Source organism: Miniopterus schreibersii (assembly GCF_964146895.1).
Source record: "Miniopterus schreibersii genome assembly, chromosome: 1".
Lineage (NCBI taxonomy): Eukaryota > Metazoa > Chordata > Mammalia > Chiroptera > Miniopteridae > Miniopterus > Miniopterus schreibersii.
The window spans coordinates 12,327,889-12,352,987 of NC_138101.1; the positions used below are offsets into that span (position 1 = coordinate 12,327,889).

The following is a 25,099-nucleotide window of genomic DNA, read 5'->3' on the forward strand; positions in this document are numbered from 1 at the left end:
TAGTTTCACTATGCCTCCAAGATAGAGACGTCAAAATCTTTATCATGACTTTCAGGACCCTTCAAAGATCTGGCTTCCATGGAGCCCTCCAGACTTCTTCCTTGCAGCTCTCACACCCCAGTGTTCTAGTTAACTGACTAGCAGATTCCCAATCTACCTTGCTTTTTCCCAGAGACTTAATATGAGCTACAGCATCTGCCTAGAATAGCAATGTCCAAGAAAAATATAATACAGTTCATGTAATTTTTTAATTTTCTAAGAGGCACATTTTAAAAGTAAAAAAGAGCCAGAAAATTTCATTTTAATGACATATTTTATTTAGTTCAATATATCTGATATACCATTTCAACTTGTCATTGATATAAAAAATATTAATGAAGTATCTTAATTCTTTTTCTATTTTTGTACGGTCTTCCAAATCCAATAACACTTGTAGTGCATCTAAATTTAGGACTAGCTGAATTAGTCACTTGGCTAATGGCTACCATGTTGGACAGCACAGGCTTAGAAACCCTTTGCCTTCCATCCCTTTTGGTTTCAGAGCAATCTCACCCTCGTCAGGGGTGACCTCCCTCACTCCCAGGTCTCAGTGCCCACTGATGTACCACCCCAGTACCTTAGATATATCTTCTACAATAGCACTTAACATCCTATTGCCTGTTTTTTTATCTTTATCTCCCAGTAGACTTGAAGCTCCCTGGCTATAGGGGACCAGGTCTTGCCTAATTTTATATCCTCAGCACCTAGCAAATGTTTGTCACATAAGGAGTCATGAGCTTTCACTTATGTTAAGCAGAAGTAGCATATAACTGTAGCAGTGGGCATTGGTTTAATAGTAAGTTCCAAATCTTCATATTAAGCTCTTATTAACTACAGTCAACAATTTCTCTAGGTTATAATTTCAATTTTTCAATCTGCTTTTCAAAACCAAAAAAAACTCCAAGTCAAAATTCCCACAAATGTCTAGTTATTTTATAATTATTTAATATAATCCAAATTGACATTTGACTATATAAGCCATCTTTCAAAGAGAATTGAAAAAGATTGTGTTCAAAGAGTGAACTAAGGAATGGTCAACATTTGTGACACAAGGAGAAGGCAGGGTGGTATCTACTTCCAAGCTGAGGTTGATGACCTCAAGATGCTTTTGACTCAGGCATCAACTGTGGACTGTAGACCAATCACATTATTTGATCTATTTGGAAAGAGCCAAACTAGAAAAAGGCACCTCTCACCCTTTCTTGACTCTAGTTAAGTATCTGGCACAAAATTATCTTTGGAAGGCATAAAATAAGCAATGTCATTTATCTACATTTATTTATACAACTTTGGTTATAGCTATGTTGTATTTTGCCCAAATGAGAAAATATATTATGAAATAATTAATCTCTCTCTGTAATGGTATACTTCTGAGAAGAAACATGAAGGATTTTATAAAATATGAATTTGCAAACACTAAATTACTATTTTTCTTACATGCTTATGCAACATGATTCTCTTTTGTAAAGATTAACTGTAATGTGCCATATTAAAAGGCTTTGTAAACTACATGGCACTATATAAATGTGAGTTATTATAATTATTGAATAGGCCATTAATTAAAAACAGCAAAATTAGAAATATTGAATTTTTAATTTTCATTAGTTTTCTTAAGTGTTAACTAATGACACTCTGGCAGATCTTAATATCGCAGCTCATTTGAAAGTTGAGAAAAAATGAGGAAAAGTGTTGTAATTTGCAAAAGGCCCATGATTCAGTCTTAGGTAGATTCAAAATTAAGCGACAGCCAACACCCTAGAACTTTAGCCTGAGTACTCAGTTACATCTCCCTTCCTTCTCCTTGAGTGCCTGCGATTAACAAATCTCTCAGTTAACCTTTTTCCTCCAGCTGATAGCTGTTGGCCAGTGCCTGATTTTGACTTCATTAGTCAGCTCCTTTCTGTAGGTTTTTCCAGATTTGTTGATGGCAGTGAGTTTTCTTAAAGGAACCATATACATCTAATGTTTTAATTTCCTTCCGCTAAGTCTTGGTTTCCTGAATGCAAGACATGTCAGAAGCTGATCTTCACGGAAATGATTCTCAGCAGCTAGCACAGACAGGCGGCAGCTGCAGCGGACAAAAGCAGTACCACTTCTCATCGGTTAGCCATGGCTCCCTTGAGCACCCTGAGACCCTAAGGGGCTTGGTGGGAAAGAGTGCCATAATCGATTAGGGATGTCTGCCAAGGACAAGCACAAGATGCGACAACTGGAGCGTCTCATGTTTGCCTTCCAAGGTCTCGGTTGATAAGCAATGGGTGGGAGTCAGGGTAAAGTCTACCCATTAGTAAGTAGCTGCTGAAAAAGCACTGACCCACAGAGGAAAAAATTAGTTTAACGTAACCTGGATCTTTCCAGCAAAGGGTCAGGGCTGTCTATATGTCGAGTGAATGGAATACCCTGCGGCACGTGGCGCCAAAATACATAATGGGCTATTGACAAATGGTTCATAAGAAATGTGATGTGTCAACTGCCCAGTTAGGGCTTGACCCAGCACAAGTAAGGGATGATGACTTTCTTCTCAAATCTTCCTCCGCTGCCTCCCTGAAATCTAAGAGACCCAGTCTCTTCATGGACAATCCAATCCTGACATTTGCCAAAGAGACGGAACGGCGAGGTTTCATCTTCCACTCAGGGAAAAAAGCAGCTGGGAACGGTCAGCAGAAGTCACCCTCTGACCCGGGGAGCCAGTGTGACTGAGTAACTCCCCTCCCTCCCTTTTAACACAGCGATGGGCTTCAAGATGGGCGAGAAGTATACCGATTTAGCTTTCGGTTTTCCAACCATCTGCGTGAAGAGAGGCCGGGGACTCACTGATGTTGTAATGTGAAAAGGCTGAATACTGCATATCCTAGCCTTAGCTTTAGTCTATTTTTTAATCTACCAGGATAAAAACAGAAGAAGAGCACAGGAAACAGAAATGAACGTGAAATGAACGTGAGCCCGGAGCTGCTTACAATCGCCTTCTGCCTCTGCCTCTCCCTCTGCTTGGCCCGCTCGCACTCCCGCTTCTCGTGCTCTCGGCGGTAGTCCTCCCTCTTCAGCCTCTCGTGCTGATATTCCTCGTAGCTGTCGTACCTGAGAAACACAACGTCATCGGTAAGTCAAGCTCGTCCAGCGGCCGGAGCAGAATGAATCAGAAACTGGGGGGGGGGTTTAGACAAATCTTGCCATCTGAAGGCCGGGAGGAGAGGAGCCCCGGGAGAATGACTCGCCCGTTACCTGGGCCGGCGGCTGTAGGGCGACCTTGACCGTGATCTGGGGCCCAGGGGAGACTTTCGGTGTGCGCGGTGTCTGCAGTGGCTTGACTCGTAGTAGTAGCAAGACCTGGGAGAGAGATGAAAAACACAAAGGGCATTTGCAACTGCCACTTAGCCCCCGCTGATCGGAGCGAAGGAACATCCCCAGGAACCCCGTATTACATAAACTGGCTTTTTCTTCCCGGAGACTAGTGAGATTTCCCAGTGACAGTTTCTGATCATCTAGTCAGCTTAGAGGCTGGGAGTGATGTGTTCTCTCCAGCGCCTCTTATTGATGTTAACGCCGAGCGCCAGCCTGGTACACTGTCAGCTTTATCTTGCATGGATCTCAACTATCCTGGCACAGGGCAGCTCTCCAGGTAATGGAAAAAGTTAGATGAGCAAGTTTCTTACAAATTGCTCTCTCTGATCTGACTGGCTCAAGGCACTGTGCTCAAGGCTGACAGATTTAAGAGAAGATGAGGAGCGATGTATGTGTAACAACAATCTCATTAGTTCCGTGGCGCCCGGACTACAGTGGTGAGGGGCAGCCCTGCCTGTGGGTTTGAATGTTTTTGCTTTTTTTTTTTTTGGGGGGGGGGGGCTGTTTTGTTTTTGTTTTGTTGGGTTTTTTACTTTCTGGAAATGCCTTATGCTCTGGGTGGATTTAGACCAGCTTTACCTTGAAGAGGATCTACTGCCTGGGGACCTTGATCTTGACCTGGAATACGGTGATCGGGAACATGACCTGTGTCGAGAAAAGGACCTTGAACGAGAGCGCATCCTTTGGGGTCTTTGAGAAAATAAGGATTTGGGTGGTGACACGGAATCTCTACACGGAGAGTTAAAAGAAGAGCAGGAAGGGGACACGTCGAACAACGAATAGGACTGCGTGCCGTCCCAAGGGTAGTTCAGCTTTTCACTTTCATCTTCACTTTCATCGAACAGGCCATCCATGGCTAGTCCTGAATTGATAAACATAGGTAGTTTGGAGAACTGTTCGTTACTGAAATCACTGTCCCTCAGTTCACTGGTCTTGTCTGCTTCGTCGTCGAAAACAGCTTGACTGGGATGACCGAAGTGCTTGTTCAGCTCGGCGCGGATCTCCTGGTCTTGGAGCTGTTTCCTGGTGCTGCAGGGAGAGACCTGTTTGCTCACCTGCAGGGTCTCTCTCAGGCAGCACTTGTCTGAATCTGTGGAGCAACAAATCTGCCCCTGCCAACTGGCAGAAGCATCTTTATATTCTAGTTGTCTAGAGTCTTGGAGCTCCTGTGATATATTGATGAGTATTTCCGTTTTGGAATTGAGTGACTGACAATAGTCATGGTCGCCAAACAGCCGTAGACTGGGCCGCTTGGCCTTCCTGTCCTCGTGTCCACTGGGGAGCACTGAGGTCTTGCTGAGTTGTGCGTACAACTCAGACTGCTCGGGCCCTTTCTTGGTGGAGTTGTTGCCTTGGGTACCAGGACACTCGCTGTACCGGGGCTTCTTGGGTGGCGGAGGTACCACAGTCTTGCAAGAGGACTTCAGTTTTGGAGAAGCCCTGAAAGGGTTGTCTTGGTTGGCTTTATGAGGAGGAGTTGTGGGTGGAGTTAGGCCTAAGGCAAAAAGAAAAAGAGAGGTGGGGAGAAAAAGAGAGAAGACAGAGATAATAAATGCCAGGATACATTTTTCTAACTTTTCCAAGATTTCAGACAATGGTACAAACTGAATGAAAGAGAAGGAAATTCATGACAATACCCGAAAAAAGTGACTCTCTCCTCCCTAAGCCCCTGTCATCAGGAAAAGACAGGTCAACCAGGCCAGGCAGCGTGTGAGTCGGGATGTTTTGTTTCAAACACCAGTGCTAACAGACCTGCTTTCCAGAAAACACTAATGCATCCCTCCTGCCTCCACAGCACCAGGCATCATCAAAGGCCAGATTTTCAAGGGCATCATATGGTCTGTGTTATGGAAAATGAATGCTCTGGGGCTCAGGGGGAATTACAGAACAGCTTTGGTAGCTTTAGTCTGCAAAGAACTAGTCTGTACGCTGTGGAGGGTACAAGTGGCTCAGGGATTTTTGTCCAATCCAGGAAATCTACCCTTGAAGCCAAAGAATTAGGAAACTTAAAAAAAAAAATAGGTGGGATGATGGCAACTTTGGGGATAACACAGGCAACGTCGAAGAGAGTTCAGTAAAATCTGACAAACGAATGCAGGGAACTAGACGACTCTACAACTCGATGGCAACAATTCTTTGTCTCCACAGTTCATTAACTTAGTAAACCGTGGCTAATGTAGGTATAATGCATTCTTGTAGGCATAACTAATACATTCTGTCTAAAATATGGTTCCACAGCAGAAACCGAAGTGAACAGATACATGAATTATTGCAGTGACAGGGAACTGTTTTATTAGAGCTCAACATTAGGGCAGGTTATGAGGCTGAAGGACTGAAAGGAACCCAAGCTTCAGCAACTAAGTAATTAAAAAAGAATTCAAATAAAAAAAAGAGGGAAAACCCATCAGTCGTTTGTTGCCTTTTGTGGTTTTCTGCGGAAGGGCAGAAAATCCCATCAGCAGTCCCCGAGGAGAGTGTGCGAAGAGCAGTTGCCTCCACGAAGCGTTGCCCCGAGTAGGTGCTGCAACTCATCCATCCCCTCAGACGGAGCAAGAGTAATTGTGACATGGCTTCTGAGTGCAGGGAACTTTGAAGGAGGGAAGGCTGGAGTTCAAATGACTTTATGCTTACAAGGGAACATTTTAGTTTACAATACACTTTCTATTTAGGAGGATGGGTGAATGCTATTCAGCAAAAAAGAACTTCACGTCTGCTAACAAGCCTGGGGTTAGACTCAAGGCAACTGCACGTTTCAAGGAAAGGCAGAGAAATCTCAGCTTGCTGGGGGGGAAAAAAAATACATATATATATATTTATTTATAGAGAGAGAACCAAGTAGGTCACAGAAAGCCACATGAAATTTTGGTATGAACAGGAAGATGCTGCCTCTCTTATTTTACAACAAAGAGATGGAAGAAATTGATATTTTCCCTAAACTGAAATATTTTACACTACTCTTTGGCAACTTTTATTACGCATAGCTAATCCTCCCTTAATGAGGGGAGAAAAGGGGAAAAAATGCAATGTGTTTTGACTTTGGAAATCCTTCCCAGAAAAGTTCAGAAAAGTGGGAAAATGCAAACACAAAAAGAAGAGAAACATCTGAGTCTCATAAAATCCTCCCTTTATTAACAGCCTACTGCATGCCAACCACTCTTTGCTTACATATAACAAGGAGGTGACATTATCGAATGAGTCATCCATGTCACTGAGGCACACTCTCCTTTCTTCCCTCTTTCAAGGATAAATGTCTTTTACTCAATTTAGACATCCCTATGTGGTCAATCTTCTCTCTCTCTTTTTTCTTGTTTCTTTGCCGTGTGCACTGCCCAATCATACTGATTTCTACCACACGCTACCTTCAATTACCACAACAGCAAATTTAAAGATGCTAATACCCAGCACAGAAATGACAAGTTCTCACATATTTCTCATAGGAAGCTAAAATGCTCAAAGAAATAACACTGAGTAATCTCTCTTTGCTGAGTAAATAACAGTCAAATATTCCAAATGACATAGCCCTTGAATTGGGGGAAATGACAGTCAACATCCTAAAATTCTAACTCCATAAACCTTTTCATGTCACCCCAGATTAAGTAATTTTTACTTCTCCAATAAGTGACTGCCAGGATCAATCACTTGGCACTTATCAGATATAGCCATATAGTCTTGCTTGTCTTTTTTGAATGTGAATTATATCTTATCTCTTAGATTATAAACTCTTAGCGGGATGTCACTTGGGCTTTTTTTTTTGGTAAAAATGTGTACTCATATTTGTTGTTATTTTCCTAGACCCTCCTTTGCTAGTGGATCTCACGTTTCAGTGGCCCAAGGATCAATTGGGAAGCCAGTTAAATGATTATAATGGGAAGGTTCACAGCCCACGCATGGAGAGCCACTGTCCTGCAGAGCCCACATGGCGCACTGCCTTCTACTCAGGTCTATGTGTTTTCACAGACATTCTAGACTTATGAAAAGAAACCCTAAACTTCAGAAACACCAAATTAGGCCACTATTAAAGAGAGACTAGTTCTAAAAATAACTCAACTATCTAGGGATTTTAAATATAGAAATTCTTTTTAGTCTTGAACATCTGAAACGTTTGTCCTAGTACCGAAGCTCATTATCACTTAAATAACCGATTCTCAAGTTGCTCCTGGGAGTGGCAACACCCTGATTGTAGTGTCTTTGAGTTAAAAACAGAGCCTTTCACCTCCTGCACATATGGGGCAGCCTGTGGTGACCAAACGGACAGTCCCTGAACTCCTACTGCGTGTCAGATGCCACCTCCACCAGCCGCTGGCCTTTCAGGGACTCCCCCCAGGGACTTCACAGCTCTTTCTAATAAAGAGACAATTCTTTAACATTTGAAGTAAGTGTATTTTCTTACATATATGCTTAAAATGTACAGAAACTCTCTGAGATAACCAGATATACCCTGGGAGTGAAACTATCAAGGCTGTAAATTTCTGTGGGCACTACTTGTTAAAACAAAGAATTCTTGCTTAGTGGATGGAAGTTACTTTAGGATTAGTGAGTAGGTGGGTAAAGGAAAGTCATTCAGATAATTCCCTAAACTTTTTACTGTTTACTGAAGCATCTTTAATCAGAGAGCACCTTCAAGCAAGGCTCAGAAATCTTAAGACACACAACACCTCCAACCACGGGCGCCTAATTGAAAATGTATTTCCAGAGCTAGTTGAGACCCAAAGCAAAACAACCGTGTGAGAAGTACTTTGTTTTTTCTTTCCACATAGTGTCAAACTCTTACAAGCTGCTGATGGGACAGGGGACCCCTTGCTGCACCCGAACTAATTGGATTTCTCTAACCCCATCTCCCCTACCCAGATTTCTTTCCCCTGCGGTAGGCGGGCAGTCGATACCAATTCGTTAACGCCACTACTTTTGCCCATCTTCCCACTAATCGCCAGAGCCTCAGTTTCATCCCACAAGCCTCAACCAACAGAGCTAACGCCTCCCATAACCTCCAGATTATTTCCTGTGTGTTGATTTTCTGGGGAATGTGTACATTTTGGTGTTGACAGTACAAGGTATATTCCGTGCTCTCTCTTGAACTTAGCAGGTTTTGACAGATTTATGGGAGGACAGATGGCCATTACAGGCTGAAGGCTGACAAGAGGCAGTTCAGAGCATTGTTAACACACTTGCACAAACTCTCAGCAGTGCAGCTCTGTGCAGAATGTAATTCAGACTATAGCTTTTTTATTGCTGCCTATTTTCTTTTGTCAAAAGAGCCTGCTGTGCAGAGCAACAAATGGCTGCCATTACCCGGAATGTAATGGGTGTCAGACAAATCACGTAACACAAACAATCAAGAGTATGTAGGTCATATTTCAACAGAGCACAACCTTAGCAATATTTATGATTACTGCATTGAAATGCGCTCTATAATAAACAAGTGCCTCTACATCACTCACACTTCTGCACTTCGGCACAGCAAATCTGGGAGAAGTGGAACGCGCTCTACAGTCATCTTTTTAAGCAGCCCTTTGATTTAAAAAAAAAAAAAAAGTGGCAGACAAGTTTTGTTTTGTTTTGTTTTTCATTATGTGCCATAAAACGATTTTCTTGGAGGAGCTCTCTTTTGGGTTTCTTTGTTTAATTGAATGACTCTGGTAAATGGCGAGTCCTCTGCTCTGTTTCCTGTGCTCCACTATCCACCCAATGACTTCGGCGGGATCTTTATTGCAATAGTTTATAACGTTCTGCAGAAGCCACTGCTCAGTCTGTGACTTGCTTTGGAGGGTATCTGACAGTGAGATTTTTCTTACGTCGCACGCCCATTCAGACATTGCTTAAGGAGAAATAACTAGAAGATTAGTATCTAGTATGTTTAAAAACTCACCAGAAAAGGAGGACTGGGCCAAGAGAAGCACGTGACTTGTCCTAGTCACATATAGGGTGTCCTCCAAAAATGTACACACACTTTAAAGCTGATCGCTCAATTGATGTTTCTTTCTTTTCAGATTTAACCCATTGGAATTAATAATTATTCAAAGTGTGTATACAGTTTTTTGGGACACCCTGTATTTTTGGCCTCAAGAACTTGGAGGAGGTGCCACGAGGACATAGGAAGGGCTGACACTGAGTATGAGCTGTTACTGCTACACCAGCTGCTAGAATATTTCGTAGCTCTAAGCTCCTCCAGTGCCCTCTGCCCGCCCCAACTTCCCCAGGACTCCTGGGAGCTCCATGAGCAGCAGCCAGTGTGTTAACAGTTGACACAGAGGGGCCTCCCGCACCCTGCTCTGGCCCAGAGTGCCTCCGCCTCTATTACTTTTTAAGTATTTCCTATATCGCCCCCGTTTGCAGGGGAACAAACTGGCCTTGCAGAAAGCTTCAGAACATTCCTGTGATGTGTGACTAGCTCCCCAGCTCTTGAAGATGAAGATCTTATGATTGACCACATACACTCTCCCAGGGAGCTGGGGCTGGGGCAGGGGAGGGGAGGGGGCGGGGGAGCAGGGCCTGGTTCCCAGCTGTGCCACCGCAGCCTCCAGCCCTCACCTGGGGTAGGAAATGGCTTTGTTATTCTTGGCTTAGAAGAAACTGAATAGTACCATTTCCAGAAAGACAACAGAGGAACAACGGAATTCTCTTTCCTCATGTGGGTCAAGATGAATGAGATTAAAAAGAGAAAATGAAGGATGGGTTTGAAATATGGAAAAAATTCCTGACAGTTAGAGTTGGCAAACACTGCAACGGCTGTAAAGAGAATTTGTTGGGTCTCTGTTCCTGGGATTCTTCAGGCACAGGAATGGATCATATGACCTGTCAAAATCATTTTCCAGTTCTCCGAAGCCATGGTTTGCCTTTGAAAACTACTGACCACAGCTCGTATTTTGCTTTGGTCTATTTCCCCCAAAGATAAGTCACACACAAAAGAAGTATATATGAAAAAGGTGCAGCACATTTATGCTGCTTGTCAATATCCCATCCAGCACAATGAACTTTTAAATGGGAAGCCCCAAAAAGAAAATATAAAACTCCACATAAAAGACGACTAAAACGTTACAAATTGATTGGTTAATGAGTGTCTGTTTTTTTTAATGCAAGTCCATTGACGTGCACTTTGAATGATTGCCCATTTAAACTGAGGGAAAACATTAAGTGAAAAATAAATGACACCTAATCACTAGTCCACTATCATCAAAACCATGAGGGAAAAATATATCAATGGAAGAAAAAATTGCTAAGATCTAGTGTGTTAGGGTGATGAGATTGCTGATTATTTTGCTCTTCTCATTTCCCTAATTAGTTATAAATTAGTTATATTGCTTTTTATCACTTGTATAGTAATAACAATAAAACAATTTACATATACATATCCATATGCATATGCATATACACGTCCATGAAATTTTGGGGTCAGTCACTCTGGTCCCTAAGCAAATTTCTTCCTCTCTGTGGTTAAAGCTATCATCTGTTCAGCTGACATTGCTTTGCCATTCCCATCTGAGAAACAAAAAGTCTAGTGCTCTGAAAATCTCCATATGCAATAGACTCAAATGCCTTCTGCCAAAGGAGCATTCTCTTTTCTCTCATCTTGCTTTACTAACAGCTATTTTGAAATCACATTAGTTTTTACACCTGTAAAAGAGAAGGGTTTTTTTTATCAGCCAAAATGAGCTAGTTTGGGACAATCACAAAGTCAGACCAGCTGGCAATACCTAATAAAGCAAACTTCCCATCTCATCCCTCCTGTTTCCCAAAGACTCTGCAGATGGGACAGAAGGATTATTCAGAAGGTCTTAGAATTTTGTTGACTCTTTATATTTCCACTGAAATGTTTGGAAAATTTCAGTGAAATTTGGGAGCATAAAGAAAAACAAGACACAAGAAAAGCTTGTGCAACAGCTTGATACAGTTCTTCTGCCACAACCAAACAGATTAAGTTTGTAGACCAAGGATCAACAAATCAGCATGAATGCTGTTTCCACCCTGTCCACCCCCCTGCTGCACCTATGGCAGACATCACTAATTGATCATGACATTCCTACTGAGCACAGACTTGGCCTTAGAATCCTTCTCAACACAATGCTCCTGGCAGCCAATACCAATCAATGACACTTGGCAAGTGAAATGAAACCTATTTAACATAACAGATGTCGACTACTATCTTTAAAATTCAGGCTTCAGGAAAGAAACAGAATGTCTACTCAGACAGACCTGCTTTGAACCCAGGGTTCACCACGGAGCTAGAATCAACATAAAACTTTTTCCTCAACAATTAAATGAGCAGGGAGTCAAAAAGATAATATCTGTGAGGTGCTATTAGGGAATGCCTAACCTCCAGAATTTGTAGTAATGATAGCTGTTGCTGAGAGAATATCAAAGAAGAGATTTTTCTACCTAGATTTGGTAAATCTCACACCCATACACCAAAAACCGTATACGTTCAATTTCATGAGAAATTAGGGGGATTTTGCCACAAAAAGAATATATAACTTCATATATGAAAGTGCCAAAGAGGAAGTGACATGAACTCAATGAAAGGGAACAGGTAAAGAAAATCAAAAGAAAAGATGAGCAGTAGGTGCAATGACGTTAGTAGGTAAAGTTATCATAGCAGTTAAATAGCTAATATTTATGGAACACACATATGCTGGTACTGGCCCAAGCCTTTTTCAGGTTTTATAACTCATTTAATCCTCACGGTTACTCAATAAAATGCAGGTATGGTTATTACCTTCATTTGATGCATAAGGATCTTGAGAATTACAGAAGTTTCTTAACTTGACCAAAAGCCATGCAGCTAGATAGGGGTATATCCAGAATAGGGACTTAGATTAGTTTAGTATCAGGGCCAAGGCTCCTCGCAACTTCACTAAGCTATGATGTCTGTTTTTTAAAAATCAAAATAAATTACTTTTATTTGGAGCACTGCTGCTTATAAAGTGTATTGGCTCAGGTTAAACCACATGAAATTGCCATTTTTGTATGATAAAAATGGTTGAATACTGGAGATTTTATGTTTCAACCTATAATTTAGTCCTTTGAGTCAGACAGTAATTTCATTTGGGAATTATAAATAGGGCTTTAAAATTGAGGAATCTGAGACCTAGAAAAGAGTACAGATATTGAAAATGTTCTAGAAATAAAAAGATGAAGGAGAGAAAGTATTCGCCTTATCTTGCATATTTCCTAACTGATTTCACTGCCCATGTCAAATCCCTTCTTACCTAAACACCTCTTGATTTCCTGCCTTCTTGCTTCTGCTCCAACACTATATTCTCCCCTTTCCACCTGTACTTCAAAATCTGATGCACATATTTTTTGTCCCTTAAGGCTCTGCGAGTCAGTTTACCCCATGGAGAGCCCAATTTCCTCCGAACTTCTTTCCATGGATCGCCTCACTCACTCAACGTATAATGGTATTGTCTTAATGCTTCTTTCGGTCCTGAACTGCCTTTATATTTCTTTTCAATCTTCTGTGATCACTGCATATAACTTGAAGCCAGGTTACAGGGTTCCCTTTGATAACTTCGTTCTTCCCTTTGGTGATTCTCTGAGGCATAACTAGTGTTGGTTACAACCTCCAAATGCTACTATGCAACAAATTTTACTCAGATTTTTACAGGAGATAGAGATCATAAACATCACACATTCCAAACCCACAATGTCTCTTCCAAAAAAACAAAACAAAACTCTCCTCCATCAGTCTCCTCCTCCATACACCACCCTCCAGGCGTGCTCCAAACTTCTTCCAGCTCTCTTCAGTACCCTCCAAGTTCCTCCACATCCTTTGTTTTCATATAGCTCAAAATTCCTTCTCTTATGCAGGGCAATTTGCCTCTACCTCAGCTTCTCTAATTGACATCCTCACACTTCCAACCCCCTGTGCTCACCTTTCTTAGGAGGTAACTAAACAGTATAAATAATAAATTATATTACCCTTCATGCTTTTATAAAACGTGTGCTTTTTGCCCAGAAGCCTATAAACCCACATCTTAAACACAAAAACATTCATTATTACCTACTATGGGCCAAGTACTATGCTCCAAGGATTAGTCTCTATGTCTGACACTTGCTGCGCATCCATCAACCAAGACCTATCATATTGCAAGCATAGAGCAGGCATGAAAAATATGTTGTTAAACTGATTCCCATTGTACCCAATAATCTTCCAAAGCACCAAGAAAATGGGATTTAAACTAGTAAGATGAATTCTGGTTCACTGACAAAAAATAAATCTACCATATATATTTTTAAAGATTATAAGTATTTTTAAAGTATTTTCTATAAATCTCTACCTGTCCTTTAATAATGTGGGCTACCTATCAAAATTATAACTAAATTATTTAAAATTTGTTTACCTATCAATAAGAAGAATATTAAGACTTCTGGCAAAAAAAATCAAAGTAATTGCTTCTTTATAGCAACATAATCTCACTAATAGAAGAAATGCAATTTAAATGATATGTTCATACACCTAAATTAACAAAACATTTTAAAAACAAAGACACCCAAGGATGAAATAAAGCAAGTGTATCCATAGAGTGCTAATAGGACTATAAATGGAAACACCCCTTTCAGAAAGCAATATGGCAATATATATGATGAAGCCCTGAAGATATTTATGTCCTTATATTCAGTATGAATAACTACTAGAAATTTATTTTGAGAAAATAAAATTAAAAAAACTTATGAACAAAGATTTCCACTGCAGTGCTATTTCAAAATAGTAGCAACCTAAATGTATGAAAGTAGGGATATTAATAAGTAAATTTAGATGTACGTACTCAAACTAAGTTTATTCAGCATACTAAAAGCCTGATTAAAAAAAGGCATTGATGATACAAAAATTTCCTATTAAAATGTTAAAGGAAAAATCGGGATGCAAAATTATACATATATACAAAATGATCACGGATAGATTAAAATATCCATAGAAAACAATGGTATACATATCTTTGCATCTTAGAACTATGAATACTTTTTCTACCAGTTTATATTATTGACATTTTAATATTAAACTTTATTATTTATGATGAGAGAATAATAAAACTATTTCTCTAACACGAAGCTTGGTTTGGGTGTATACCATGGAAGCTTTCTCAACCCTCTCTATAAAAAAATAATACAACATTCTGAACATTCCTAGTTAATAGATTCCTTTCCACTAACCTGTTACTAAAAGCCACAGTAGGGCATTTTTACAAACCAGTTAATGTCCATTGTACTGGTGACTAAAATTTTGTGAGAAAATAAAATATTATGTAAATTAATAAAATATCAGTAAAAAAAAAAAAAAGGTTGTTTTTATAAAAAGACCAGTAAAGAGTAAAAGAAGGACTGTCAAATTAGTTATAGATGGGTGCTAATGGAAAACACTGAGGAAACATCAGGAATCGTGATTATAATTTACATGAAAACCATAAAAATCTAGAATGATTCCACATTCAGACTACCACACAAATATCTGCAATTTTTTTCTTTCAAAAAGTGGGACCATCTACAACGCATTATTGTTGAGGTTTGTGCCAGAAAGATGAATGAATTCCTAGTTGGCACACTTAACTTCGAAGTAAAGTTCTCTGTCTTCTACTAAAAATTCAATATTTTGATGTATATTTATGTTTTAAGCAAAAGTAAAATGACAAAACACTATACTTTAATCAACATTTTGGATGAAACTACCAAATACTCATTCTCATTGGTCACATATGAAGGCCTCTACTGCACATAATATATACATACAAGGGTAACTTATAATCATATATAAAAATTATAATTTAAGAAATTATGTAATGTGTATGCTTATAAGCAAATACATGTGTGTACACGTATGTATGCATATAAAGATATACTTGTATATATGTATGTATATGAGTCTACATAAACACACACATAAAATAGATGTAAATACCATGAAATTAACTGCTCTGCTGCTTTACCAAATCATGCAATCACGCGATAGACCTTCACACGGGCGTAGTTTAGCAAACTCAAAGTGTGAAATGAAACTCAGCGACAATGAGCGCGGCCCGCAGGCGCCGCGGTTCCGGCCGAAAGCATCCTGTTTAACTTACTCTTCCTTGACCCTTCTCAGCAATGGCCAGAGCCAAGGAACTTCTTGTCCAGACATCCTAAGATTCACTCTCTGGTGGGGTTCGAGTCCCTAAACTTAAAGCACTTGGGCAAAGACACCATTTTCAACCAACTCAGAAGTCTGCTTTGGAAATCCTGGCTTAGTAAGCGTCTCAGGGGCAGTCCGAGCTTTTAGGGCTCCTTCCTCTTCAGCATGTGAAGTCAAGACTGGCTACATGAGTGCAGAAGTCCAAACGGTGAAGGAAATAGCTCTTCTTTAAATAGATATAAGAACGTTTTGTATTGGTGAATGGGCATATATCCATTTGTCTCCTTGGCTGAAAAGATATTAAAATGGTAACACATAGAGGAGAGCATTGCACTGGTAGGCACGCCGGAGGGTGAGGCAACGTTCCAAGCGAAGCCTCGAGAAGTAGTGATTCTGGCTTCAACCTTTGCTCCTTGCTTTCTAGCTCTGGGGTCTTGGGCAAGTTACTCAACATCTCTGAACCTTATTTCCTCATCTTCAAAATGAGAGAACTACCACCATCCTCATGAGGTCTTGTGAAATTAGCCAAAACCACTTACGTGCCTGGCACATTTATTGAGGGGGAGATCAGTAAATGTTCATTTCTCCTCCTACTCAAGTTCTGGTGTCTTAATCTGAAATAGGGTTATTTGAGGATTCAAAGCAGTAATATATACAGGGTGGGGGTGGGGTGAGGGGTATAAAAGTAGGTATACAGTTGTGAGTGCGCAAAATAGAGTTTATTCTAATATTATTTATTAATTATTGTATTATTTTCCATATGAACAACTGTAAACCTTTTGCCCCACTGTGGCTCAAGTCTGACCTATAATAAATGTCTTCTCCTAAAGAAAATAAACAACTAGAAATATTTATAGATAACTTCTTATCCAATGTTGTTTTTCTCTATTAATGTCATTAGTCACATAAATAAAGCACTCTATTATTTAATATATATTACACACACACACACACACACACACACACATTTCCAAGTGATATGTAAGGCTCACCTGCAGTTCCAGAGAGTTCCACACTTAAGGTTCGTTCAATAGTCTTGTTCTCAAATGGGGAACCCTTGGGGTCACTGGAAGATATGGCACATTTATAAAAACAAACTGAAATGGAGTTGCTGTAGCCAAATGTATTAGAACCCCCTTCCCTTTCTGAAAATGGTTACATTTCTTAATACTTACTTTGGTGACTCTGGGGTCAGAGGAAGAGATAAAGTTGTTGGTTTGGCTAAAGGAAAAAAAAGGAAACTAATTATGAAATATTGAGTGTTTTTTTTAAGATTTGTTTTCTTTCTACAATAGTTGGGTTGGAAACTGGAAACTGGAAAACAAAAGTAAGGAAATCCCTGAATATTGGATAAAAATCAGACAACAGCCCATTATGCTAAAAAAATTCCAAACAATATTTGCATCAGGAAACCATCATTCAAAAAACATACAAAAGTAGAATTTTCCAAAAAAAATGTAGCATCCCTGTTAAAAATATCAAATTTGCATCATACCATCAGAGAGAAATAATGTTTTCTATTTTAATTTGTATTACAGTACATGGTTTGTTTAGATAAGAAAAGAACAGAGTAACTACAAGAGGACAGAACGTTATGAATATTCAGTTGCTTTTTCTCCTAAAACATATAATTTTATATCTAGCCTGAGAATAGGTTGTTTGTATGAGGCCAATGCTAACCCAATAACCATTCCATTCACTAAAAATTAGTTGAGAGATTACGGCAAATTGTGAACATTGACCCACATGGTTGAAAAGGGGTTCAGATCCACAAATCTGATAAACAACTAAAAGTAAGATACTATGTTTATCAGTTGAGAGACCTATACCTTCATAAAGAGAGCTCTTTTATTTCCTTTTATGCTCCCTAAATTTTACCTTTCACAGAAGGCATTTCTGAACAATAAAGGGTGAAGTAAGAATCTTCTTACTCCTAAATTTCAATTGCTTCTCTTCAGCAGTCTTGTATTTTGAACTGAAGGAGGGGAAAACATGATGAGAAATGCCCTTGGGCTCTATATCTACATATTATGTATATATGCTTATCTACAAAGATACATTTATACGTATGTCAATTTTTTTTTCTCACTAAAATCACTACTTTCAAAAGGTCAAAAGATAGTCATTTATGTAATGAAAATCATAGAATTGAAATCAAAAAGGTCTTTAAGATAATCTTCCTTATTTTATGGGTAAAAAGCTTGAGAAAAATCTTCTGAGATGCTTAATGATATTGCCAGAGCCATAAAACTAGTTACTGGCAGAGTTAGCCCAGAATATGTCTCCTTTCCCTATTATCAGAAGGAGCTACAACCAGTAGATATTAAAGTAAATTAATCAACCTCAGTAATTAAGGTCCTTTGAAATGTGAAAATATTATTTATATCCAAATTAGGCTAAAATTAGGTACTTTACTTGGATAAATAGTATTTACATATTTAATTTGTAGATTTAGATTTAGTTTTTAAACAATAGAATGGTTTCTCATCTATCCAATGTGCATTCAGTAATGCAAAGCTCATGCTGTCTTCTACAAATTAGGTACATTGATTGATTGGCTTTTTCATATACACAGATAAATGAACTGGTTTGACATTAATTTTTTTTAGTATGTCTGATATAATGAGCCTCTCAAAAAGAATACATTTATGGAGGAACTTTACCAACTTTTTTTAAAATATATTTTTTTATTGATTTCAGAGAGAAGAAGGGAGACGGGAGAGAGGGATAGAAACAGACAGTCGTTGATCAACTGCCTCCTGCACGCCCCCTACTGGGAATCAAGCCCAAAACTCCGGGCATGTGCCCTGACCAGGAGTTGAACCGTGACCTCCCGGTTCATGGGTCGATATTCAACCACTGAGCCACACAGCCAGGCAGGCCAAACTTTACCAACTTTCACAGTACTCAGCTAACAATTAGGATAATGTATATAGGTTCTACAGAAAATGTCACCAGATATGAACCATGTGCTATCTCGCACAATAAATGTACATTGAAAATCAGTCACAAGAATTCCAGTTTTCAAGGTGTAGAGCTGACTTTCTGAAATGCTCAGTGGAAGGCCCCCCCTCCCCCAAATTCTGATAGTTGGGTACAGGTAAGGCCAAGGGCAATAGAAGGGGAGGAGCAGGCGGTGGCCATATTTAATGGGACCAACCGCAAAGGGGAAATGAGGCCCCTAGGAAGGGTACAGCCCAAACCATACAGAGTCTAACCCCTGCATATGCCCATGCTCACAAAAGCTCCCTCAAGGAACATTGATTTGGTTCACTCAGAGTTTAACCCACACTGTTCCAGAGGTTCCCTGATCCTTGAGGGCAGAAATTCATCTTTTTCATGCAGATCATGGTATTTTTGATGAATGAATACATTAGCAAATGAATGAATAAGTGAATAAGTGGGACCCCAATGTGTGCCAAAGGCCAGATCGTTATCCTAAGGAGCTTAAAAGAACCTGACCTCACAGTGTTACAAAGAGCAAACAGGAAGTTCAGTGAGAAAAAAAATTATAATACATTAAGAAAGGTAACCTCAGTAGATCCCCTCAGTTATCGTCTCTAATAGTTCATACATTTTTTACTCTCACATTTTGAATAATAATTTAAATAATCCCTGAAGCTGAGCATTTATTTCCTGTTGGTTATTAACAGCCAGCCATGTTTCATGTTTATTTCTTTTTAGGTGTTTAATAATACAAGAATATATATATATGTGTGTGTGTGTATATATTTATATACATGTGTATATATATATATTCTTATATTATTAAACACACACATATATATATATATACATGTGTGTATATATACACACACACACACAAAAGGCTTTGTTTTGGAATAAGCTCTTTAAGCCTCATCACAGACACATACCTTTAAAAAAACCCACCCACATACAGCATGTCTCTTCTAAAGACTCTTTCCTCTACAGGCCAATTGAATTCCTCACTGCCACGGTTTGTAACAGTTTATAGTACTATTTAGTGGTAAGCAAACTTAGAAATTAAAAAAAAAAAAAAAAAAAGAACCTCTAAATCCAAAAGGACCAATTAAAGTTTCAAAAAAAAGCCCTTTAAAATCTGCTTCTGGGCTGGGCTCCCTGACTACAAGGCTTCCTCGAGCTCGGGACTTCAAATTCAGCTCCAGAAAACGAACGCCCGGCCAGCAGGAGGTGGAGAGAACCCCGGTGGATTCTTCAGTTCACGCGCTAGAGTGAGCCCAGCTGGCTTCCCTTCACCTGGGGCCTTCAACAGCCAGGAGTCCCCAGCACGGCTCTGCTCTGGGAAAAGCTCCAGCGAGTGGGTGAGGGGCCCATCAGGGGATCGGGGCTAAGCAAGCTAAGAGAATTTGGCTCATGTGGAGAAATATATTTCCCTGAATTGACAGAAAGAGATGGGTAGTGAGTTTGAGATGGCTACCAGGAAAAACCTAACTGGGAGCCAATTTAAAATATTAAAGGAAGGTTCCTGAAAATTCTGGACTATGGTGAGATAGGGGTGAGAGAGGGAATATCAAAACATGGGGAAAGAAAATACTCTTGAAAAGCAGCCGCAATAGCATACCTGTGCAAAGTAATCATGGTCAAAACAGGGAGGAGGGGCTACGCTCTGCAGCTGGAGGGGAAGTTGGGGGAAAAAAAGAAATGCTGTATTAGAATGTGCCCACCTCCCCTACAGGGGTAGAGGTCAAGTTCAGGTGGAAACATATTTTAAAGCAACAGTAACTTTCAACAAGTTCTTTTGGGGCCTGTAAGACTAGAATATTTAGGAAGAAGGAGCCAAAAAAAAAAAAAAAGAAAGAAAGAAAATTGTATCTCTGCCAAGGGAGGTTTCCCCAAAACCATCCTGCCTCAGAAGCATCACCCTTCTGTTAACCTATGTGGATAATGAAAAATCAAGCTGTTTCCTTTAATCGAGGCACCGTTTTTTAAAGATAGAAAGCAAATTTTAAAAATTCTAGGAATTTCCAGATCCTTATTTACAAAATAAAATCTGTGAGCCTAACGTACTTTTAAAAAAGGGCGGGGGGGGGGAGTGCACTTAATAATCACAAGAGGCCACATAACCGTTATTTACAATTTCCTGAGGCACACACCCAGCAAATCAACGATGCCTTGTTCTTCCCATTACTGAGAGGGGAAGAAAGAAAAGCTCTGTAATGAGTCTCCTAGCCCAGCTTCTGAGGACTGCAAGGATCCCTGCACTGCAGAGCTCCCATCAACCTCATCTGAGGTTGCAAGTCTCCCCCTTCTTTCGCCCCCCACCCGTCTAACATTTCAGGGGCCAGGGGGTGACTGTGAAGCGGCTGCATATCAGCTAAATAGGATATGTTCAACCTGTATGCAGGGAAGGATTTTTCCCATCCGTAACAAACTGCTGAACTCTTTCCAGAGAGACACGCTGGGAATGGAAGCCCACAGTTTGGGCATCATCAGCCGGGCGTATGCTGGCTCTGCCTTCAGTGCCCTCACCCACAGAGTGTGTTTTGGTCCCCAGCCTACCTTGTAAATGTTGCGACTGCGGTTGCGTGTGGGACTTCTTTTTGGAGGTGCATTTGTCTCTGCTGCTGTTCCTGGTCTCTGTAGGTTTGCTGTGAGGAGGGTCATCGTTCGTGGTCAGATACTTGAGAAGCTCCGAGCAGGGACGTCTTTGTGGCTTTTGCTGTTGACAAATGCTCTTCGCTTTATTGCTCCATGAATTCTCGGTCTTAAAAACAAGGCATAAAGAAAGCTGAAATTAGTGAGCTGAACCTTAGCAGAATGGATATAGGTTTTCGGAAGAGATGAGATTTTCAATGAAGTGTTCAGTCTAAGTGTACTGGATCTATGAGCTGTGAATAATTGTTTGCAGAACAAGGAAAGAAAATTACATTTAAAATTCCTAAATGACATTTATGCAGCTTTTTATTTCATTTCTCCTACATTTCAATGTTCTTACTCAGCAACATGTAACTAACAAGACCCTACAGCGCCTTTACTGTGAATAAAAAAAATAAAATAAGCTGGTTTAAACCTTAATTTGCCACTGATTGCTAGAGCCCAGTATTCACAATTCTCTTAAGTACCCCTTAACGCTCCGTTTTCACTCAGAGTGAATGGCAAGACAAACATTGTTTAATACAGCCCGCTAACCGAATTATGTCATTGCCGGCATTCCACCCAATTAATGGCAGAGACGGATCTTTTGCGGTGATTCCAGAGCAATCTTTCTCAGGTTAGACAGCTGGCAGAACAGCAATGCTGCATCTTAAAGTCACTTATAGTTAATATCAGCCTATGGGCAAATTAAATTGTGGCCCAGGCTGCTGCGTGTACTAGTAAGTGGGCAAGGAGTGACAGACGGCGGAGCTTCCATCCCAATTGTCCGAAGACAAAGCGTGAATGGACCTTCCCTGCGTAAAGCAGCCAGAGCGCTGCTTTCGGAAACCCGCTTCCTAGGGGGTGTCACCATCGCGGGGCAGCTGCGGGAGCCCCGCTGAACGAACACCAATAAACAAGCCCGCGATTTGTTTTACGGCTTCAAGCAAGAACCCCTTCGCTCCTTTCCCTCCTGTATTAAACATTTACTTTTGTACCTTAACGACTGCAGGGCTTGTTCTCATCCTGTGACCATGGTTTGCATGGTTCTGGGTACTGAGACCGCTGCATTCATTATAACTTAGCTGAGTGTTGGCTGGTGCCAGTAAGAGCTTCTTAAGCTGGAAACATATCAGGGAAGGGGAAAAGCAAGAAAGTGATGAGTCTTCTAAGCATGAGGATACGTTATTCAAATTTCAAACTTGAAATTAAGTCATTTTGATTGTAAACAGTAATCCTATCACCCTTTAATTATATCATACCTTAGCATGAAGAACTTCTATGCATACATGCATAACCCATGGACAGGCAATAGTGTGGTGAAGGCCTGGGGAGGGGGTGGGAGGAGGGTGGAGGGGGTCAATGGGAGACAAAAATGGGAACATCTGGCCCAGCCAGCATGGCCCAGCAGTTGAGCATTGACCTAGGATCCAGATCAAGGTTCATTTTAATTCCCGGTCACGGTACATGCCTGGGTTGCAGGCTTGATTCCCAGCAGGAGGCATGCAGGAGGCAGCTGATCAATGGCTCTCTCATCACTCCCTCTCCCTTCCTCTGTAATCCTTTAAACAATAAAGATAAATTGGAAGAAAAAATTAAGAAGCTCGGCCGGGCCTGGCTCAGCAGTTGAGCATCAGCTTAGCATCCAGGAGATGGCGGTTGGATTCCCGGTCAGGGCACATGCCCGGGCTGCAGGCTCCATCCCTAATCAGGGGCGTGCAGGAGGCAGCCGATCAATGACAACTCTCTCATCATTGATGCTTCTATCTCTCTCTCTCCTCTCCCCTCTTCTCTCTGAAATCAATAAAGATATATTTTTAAAAAATTAAGAAAAAGTTTGGCATTACTCTACCAGCTCTGAAACTATTTCCTTTCCCTACTTGATACTTAGTATGGTCTACCTCAATGTTTCTTGTACATAAAATAAGGCAAAACAGATCTTCCTAAAAGGATTTTCAAATCACTACTAGGTGAGAAAAGCTGCCTTGATAAATGAGGACTTGGGGCTTGGGAGGGGATATATGGACATATTCCCATCAATCACCCAAATTAAATATATGAAAGATTCTGTGATGTTTTGAATCAATTTCACAATCAAGTGTAACACTCAAATATTTGGAGTAAAAGAGTGGCCAAATTTGATGAAGATCTGTAAATAGAGTAGGGAGATGTGGGTTCTGGCTCAGGCTAAGCATTTACTGTCTCTTGATCTCTGTGTCTTTATTTGACTTAAGGTCCTCCCAGGACCTCCCTGCTTGGGCACATAGTATGACTACAAGTCAACAACGCCTCCCAGTTGAGCCAATTGGGTGGATGAAATTCATCTAATATTAATGTAAAGAAATCAGAGTCTTAGGCAGCAAAGCCAACAATACTGACAAATGGAGAAATTGGGGAATAAATAACAATCACTTATGAGAGATTTTCTTCTAGACCAGAAATCAGACACAGCAAAAGATTACATGTAGGGTCTCCACATGTTTACATGGAGTGCTTTTAACATTTAAAAATTTAGAAATGGGCAAGAAACAACCTCTAAATGACACATCAAAGCACATTATTAAAGTTGAGAGGATGGCATTCCATAATTTACATGGTGTGCTCTTACATCAGATTTATGGCAAATGACAAATGGCTACCACAGATGAGAAGGTAAAACTGTGTCTTAGAACTAATAAAATTCTGGTCAAGCACTGCACTGAAAAGGAAATTCACTCTTCATTGCCTACCATAAATTTCGGTAACTTAGGTAGCAAATGTGCTATTATTTTTCAATCTTCATAAGGATTATGGATCCAAAGCCTTAAAATATTACATACCTTTGATATACCTTCTATTTCTAGAATTGTATGCATAAGAATAAAACTACAAATATGTCAATTATTATACAATTTATGATAGTGAAAACCAGGGGAAAAAGACTAAATATCCAACCATAGGGATTGCTCAATAAATTATGACATTTCTGAATAATAAAATACTATACAACCATTAAAAACAATGTACACATTTAAAATTCACAAACATGTTGATGCTAAATCTTAACGAAAGAGGAGATTTCAATCATTTTGCATATTAGAGGTTGTTAGAAATTACAGGTGAATTTTTAGTCTGTTCTTTTTGGTTGTCCATATTTTCTAAATTTCTACTATGAACATAAATAATACTAAGAAATAAACACAAAAAGTAGACACAAAAGATGCTTTAAAAAATGCAATAAGATCACATGAAGACTATATTATCAATATTTTTAAACACAGAATCACAGAATTTGCAACTCCAAGCGTGCCTGGGGATTGTTTTGGCATCAGTCTAAATTAAAAATCCAGACCTTATTGTTACGACATCATACCCATGCAGCGGGTAGCCAGAGGCAACTCCGATTCCTGTTAAACAGTAGGAAGGGTTCTTACTAGAGACGGCTCTTCTGCCTCCTGAGGCGGAGGGGTGCCGTCAGGCATGGAGGAGGGACTAGCCTCATTCTCAGTGGTCACATCTCCATCTGTCAGCGCGTCAAAGGAGGGCAATCCGTCTTCATCCACGGGGAGACTGTCCAGCGTCTCTGTGAGGACTGCTAGCAAGTTCGCCTCGCTCTCTTCATCTATCTTCTGCAAAAACGGAAGAAGACATGAGTGAGTTGACATTAGGAGATGGGCAACACTATTAATCCACATGCATTGGACATGTTTCGCCAAATGAATAAAAAACATGAAATTTCGAATGTCTATGCCAGAGCAGTAAGACCGTGTCTTCCTTAAACTCCAAATTTGCTTTTAGTCTGAAACACACAATTAATTAATACTTCTCTCTGCTGCACCAATTTCTGATTGTTGAGCTGTCCATAATTGCTAAATAGCAATTTATGAGGTCAGTGCTTAATATGGCTGTATATAATTCTGTCTTGTTCACAGTCATTTTCCACATGTTTATGTCTTGTTTCCTTAGCTAAAAGAGATGATTTAGAAGGTCTCAGGACTTGAGTCAATTTTAGGCATCATCTCCTTCACCTTCATATATAGTGTTTCAATCTCCTATACAGCA

The 25,099-nt window shown here is 40.1% G+C and overlaps 1 protein-coding gene across 8 annotated transcripts in view; it reads right to left on the reverse strand.

Moving 5' to 3' along the window:
• PPARGC1A (PPARG coactivator 1 alpha) overlaps window positions 1-25,099 on the reverse strand; it is a gene marked incomplete at its 5' end in the record, with an annotated part of 599,914 nt that overhangs the window by 14,249 nt on the left and 560,566 nt on the right. For all 8 annotated transcript variants that reach the window (XM_081129079.1, XM_081129083.1, XM_081129078.1 and 5 more), the window contains 8 exons: window positions 2,997-3,117; window positions 3,262-3,366; window positions 3,961-4,876; window positions 16,474-16,547; window positions 16,657-16,702; window positions 20,984-21,188; window positions 22,057-22,179; window positions 24,472-24,666. In XM_081129079.1, coding sequence (XP_080985205.1) covers window positions 2,997-3,117; window positions 3,262-3,366; window positions 3,961-4,876; window positions 16,474-16,547; window positions 16,657-16,702; window positions 20,984-21,188; window positions 22,057-22,179; window positions 24,472-24,666 — 1,785 coding nt within the window. The remainder of the gene's footprint in view (window positions 1-2,996; window positions 3,118-3,261; window positions 3,367-3,960; window positions 4,877-16,473; window positions 16,548-16,656; window positions 16,703-20,983; window positions 21,189-22,056; window positions 22,180-24,471; window positions 24,667-25,099) is intronic.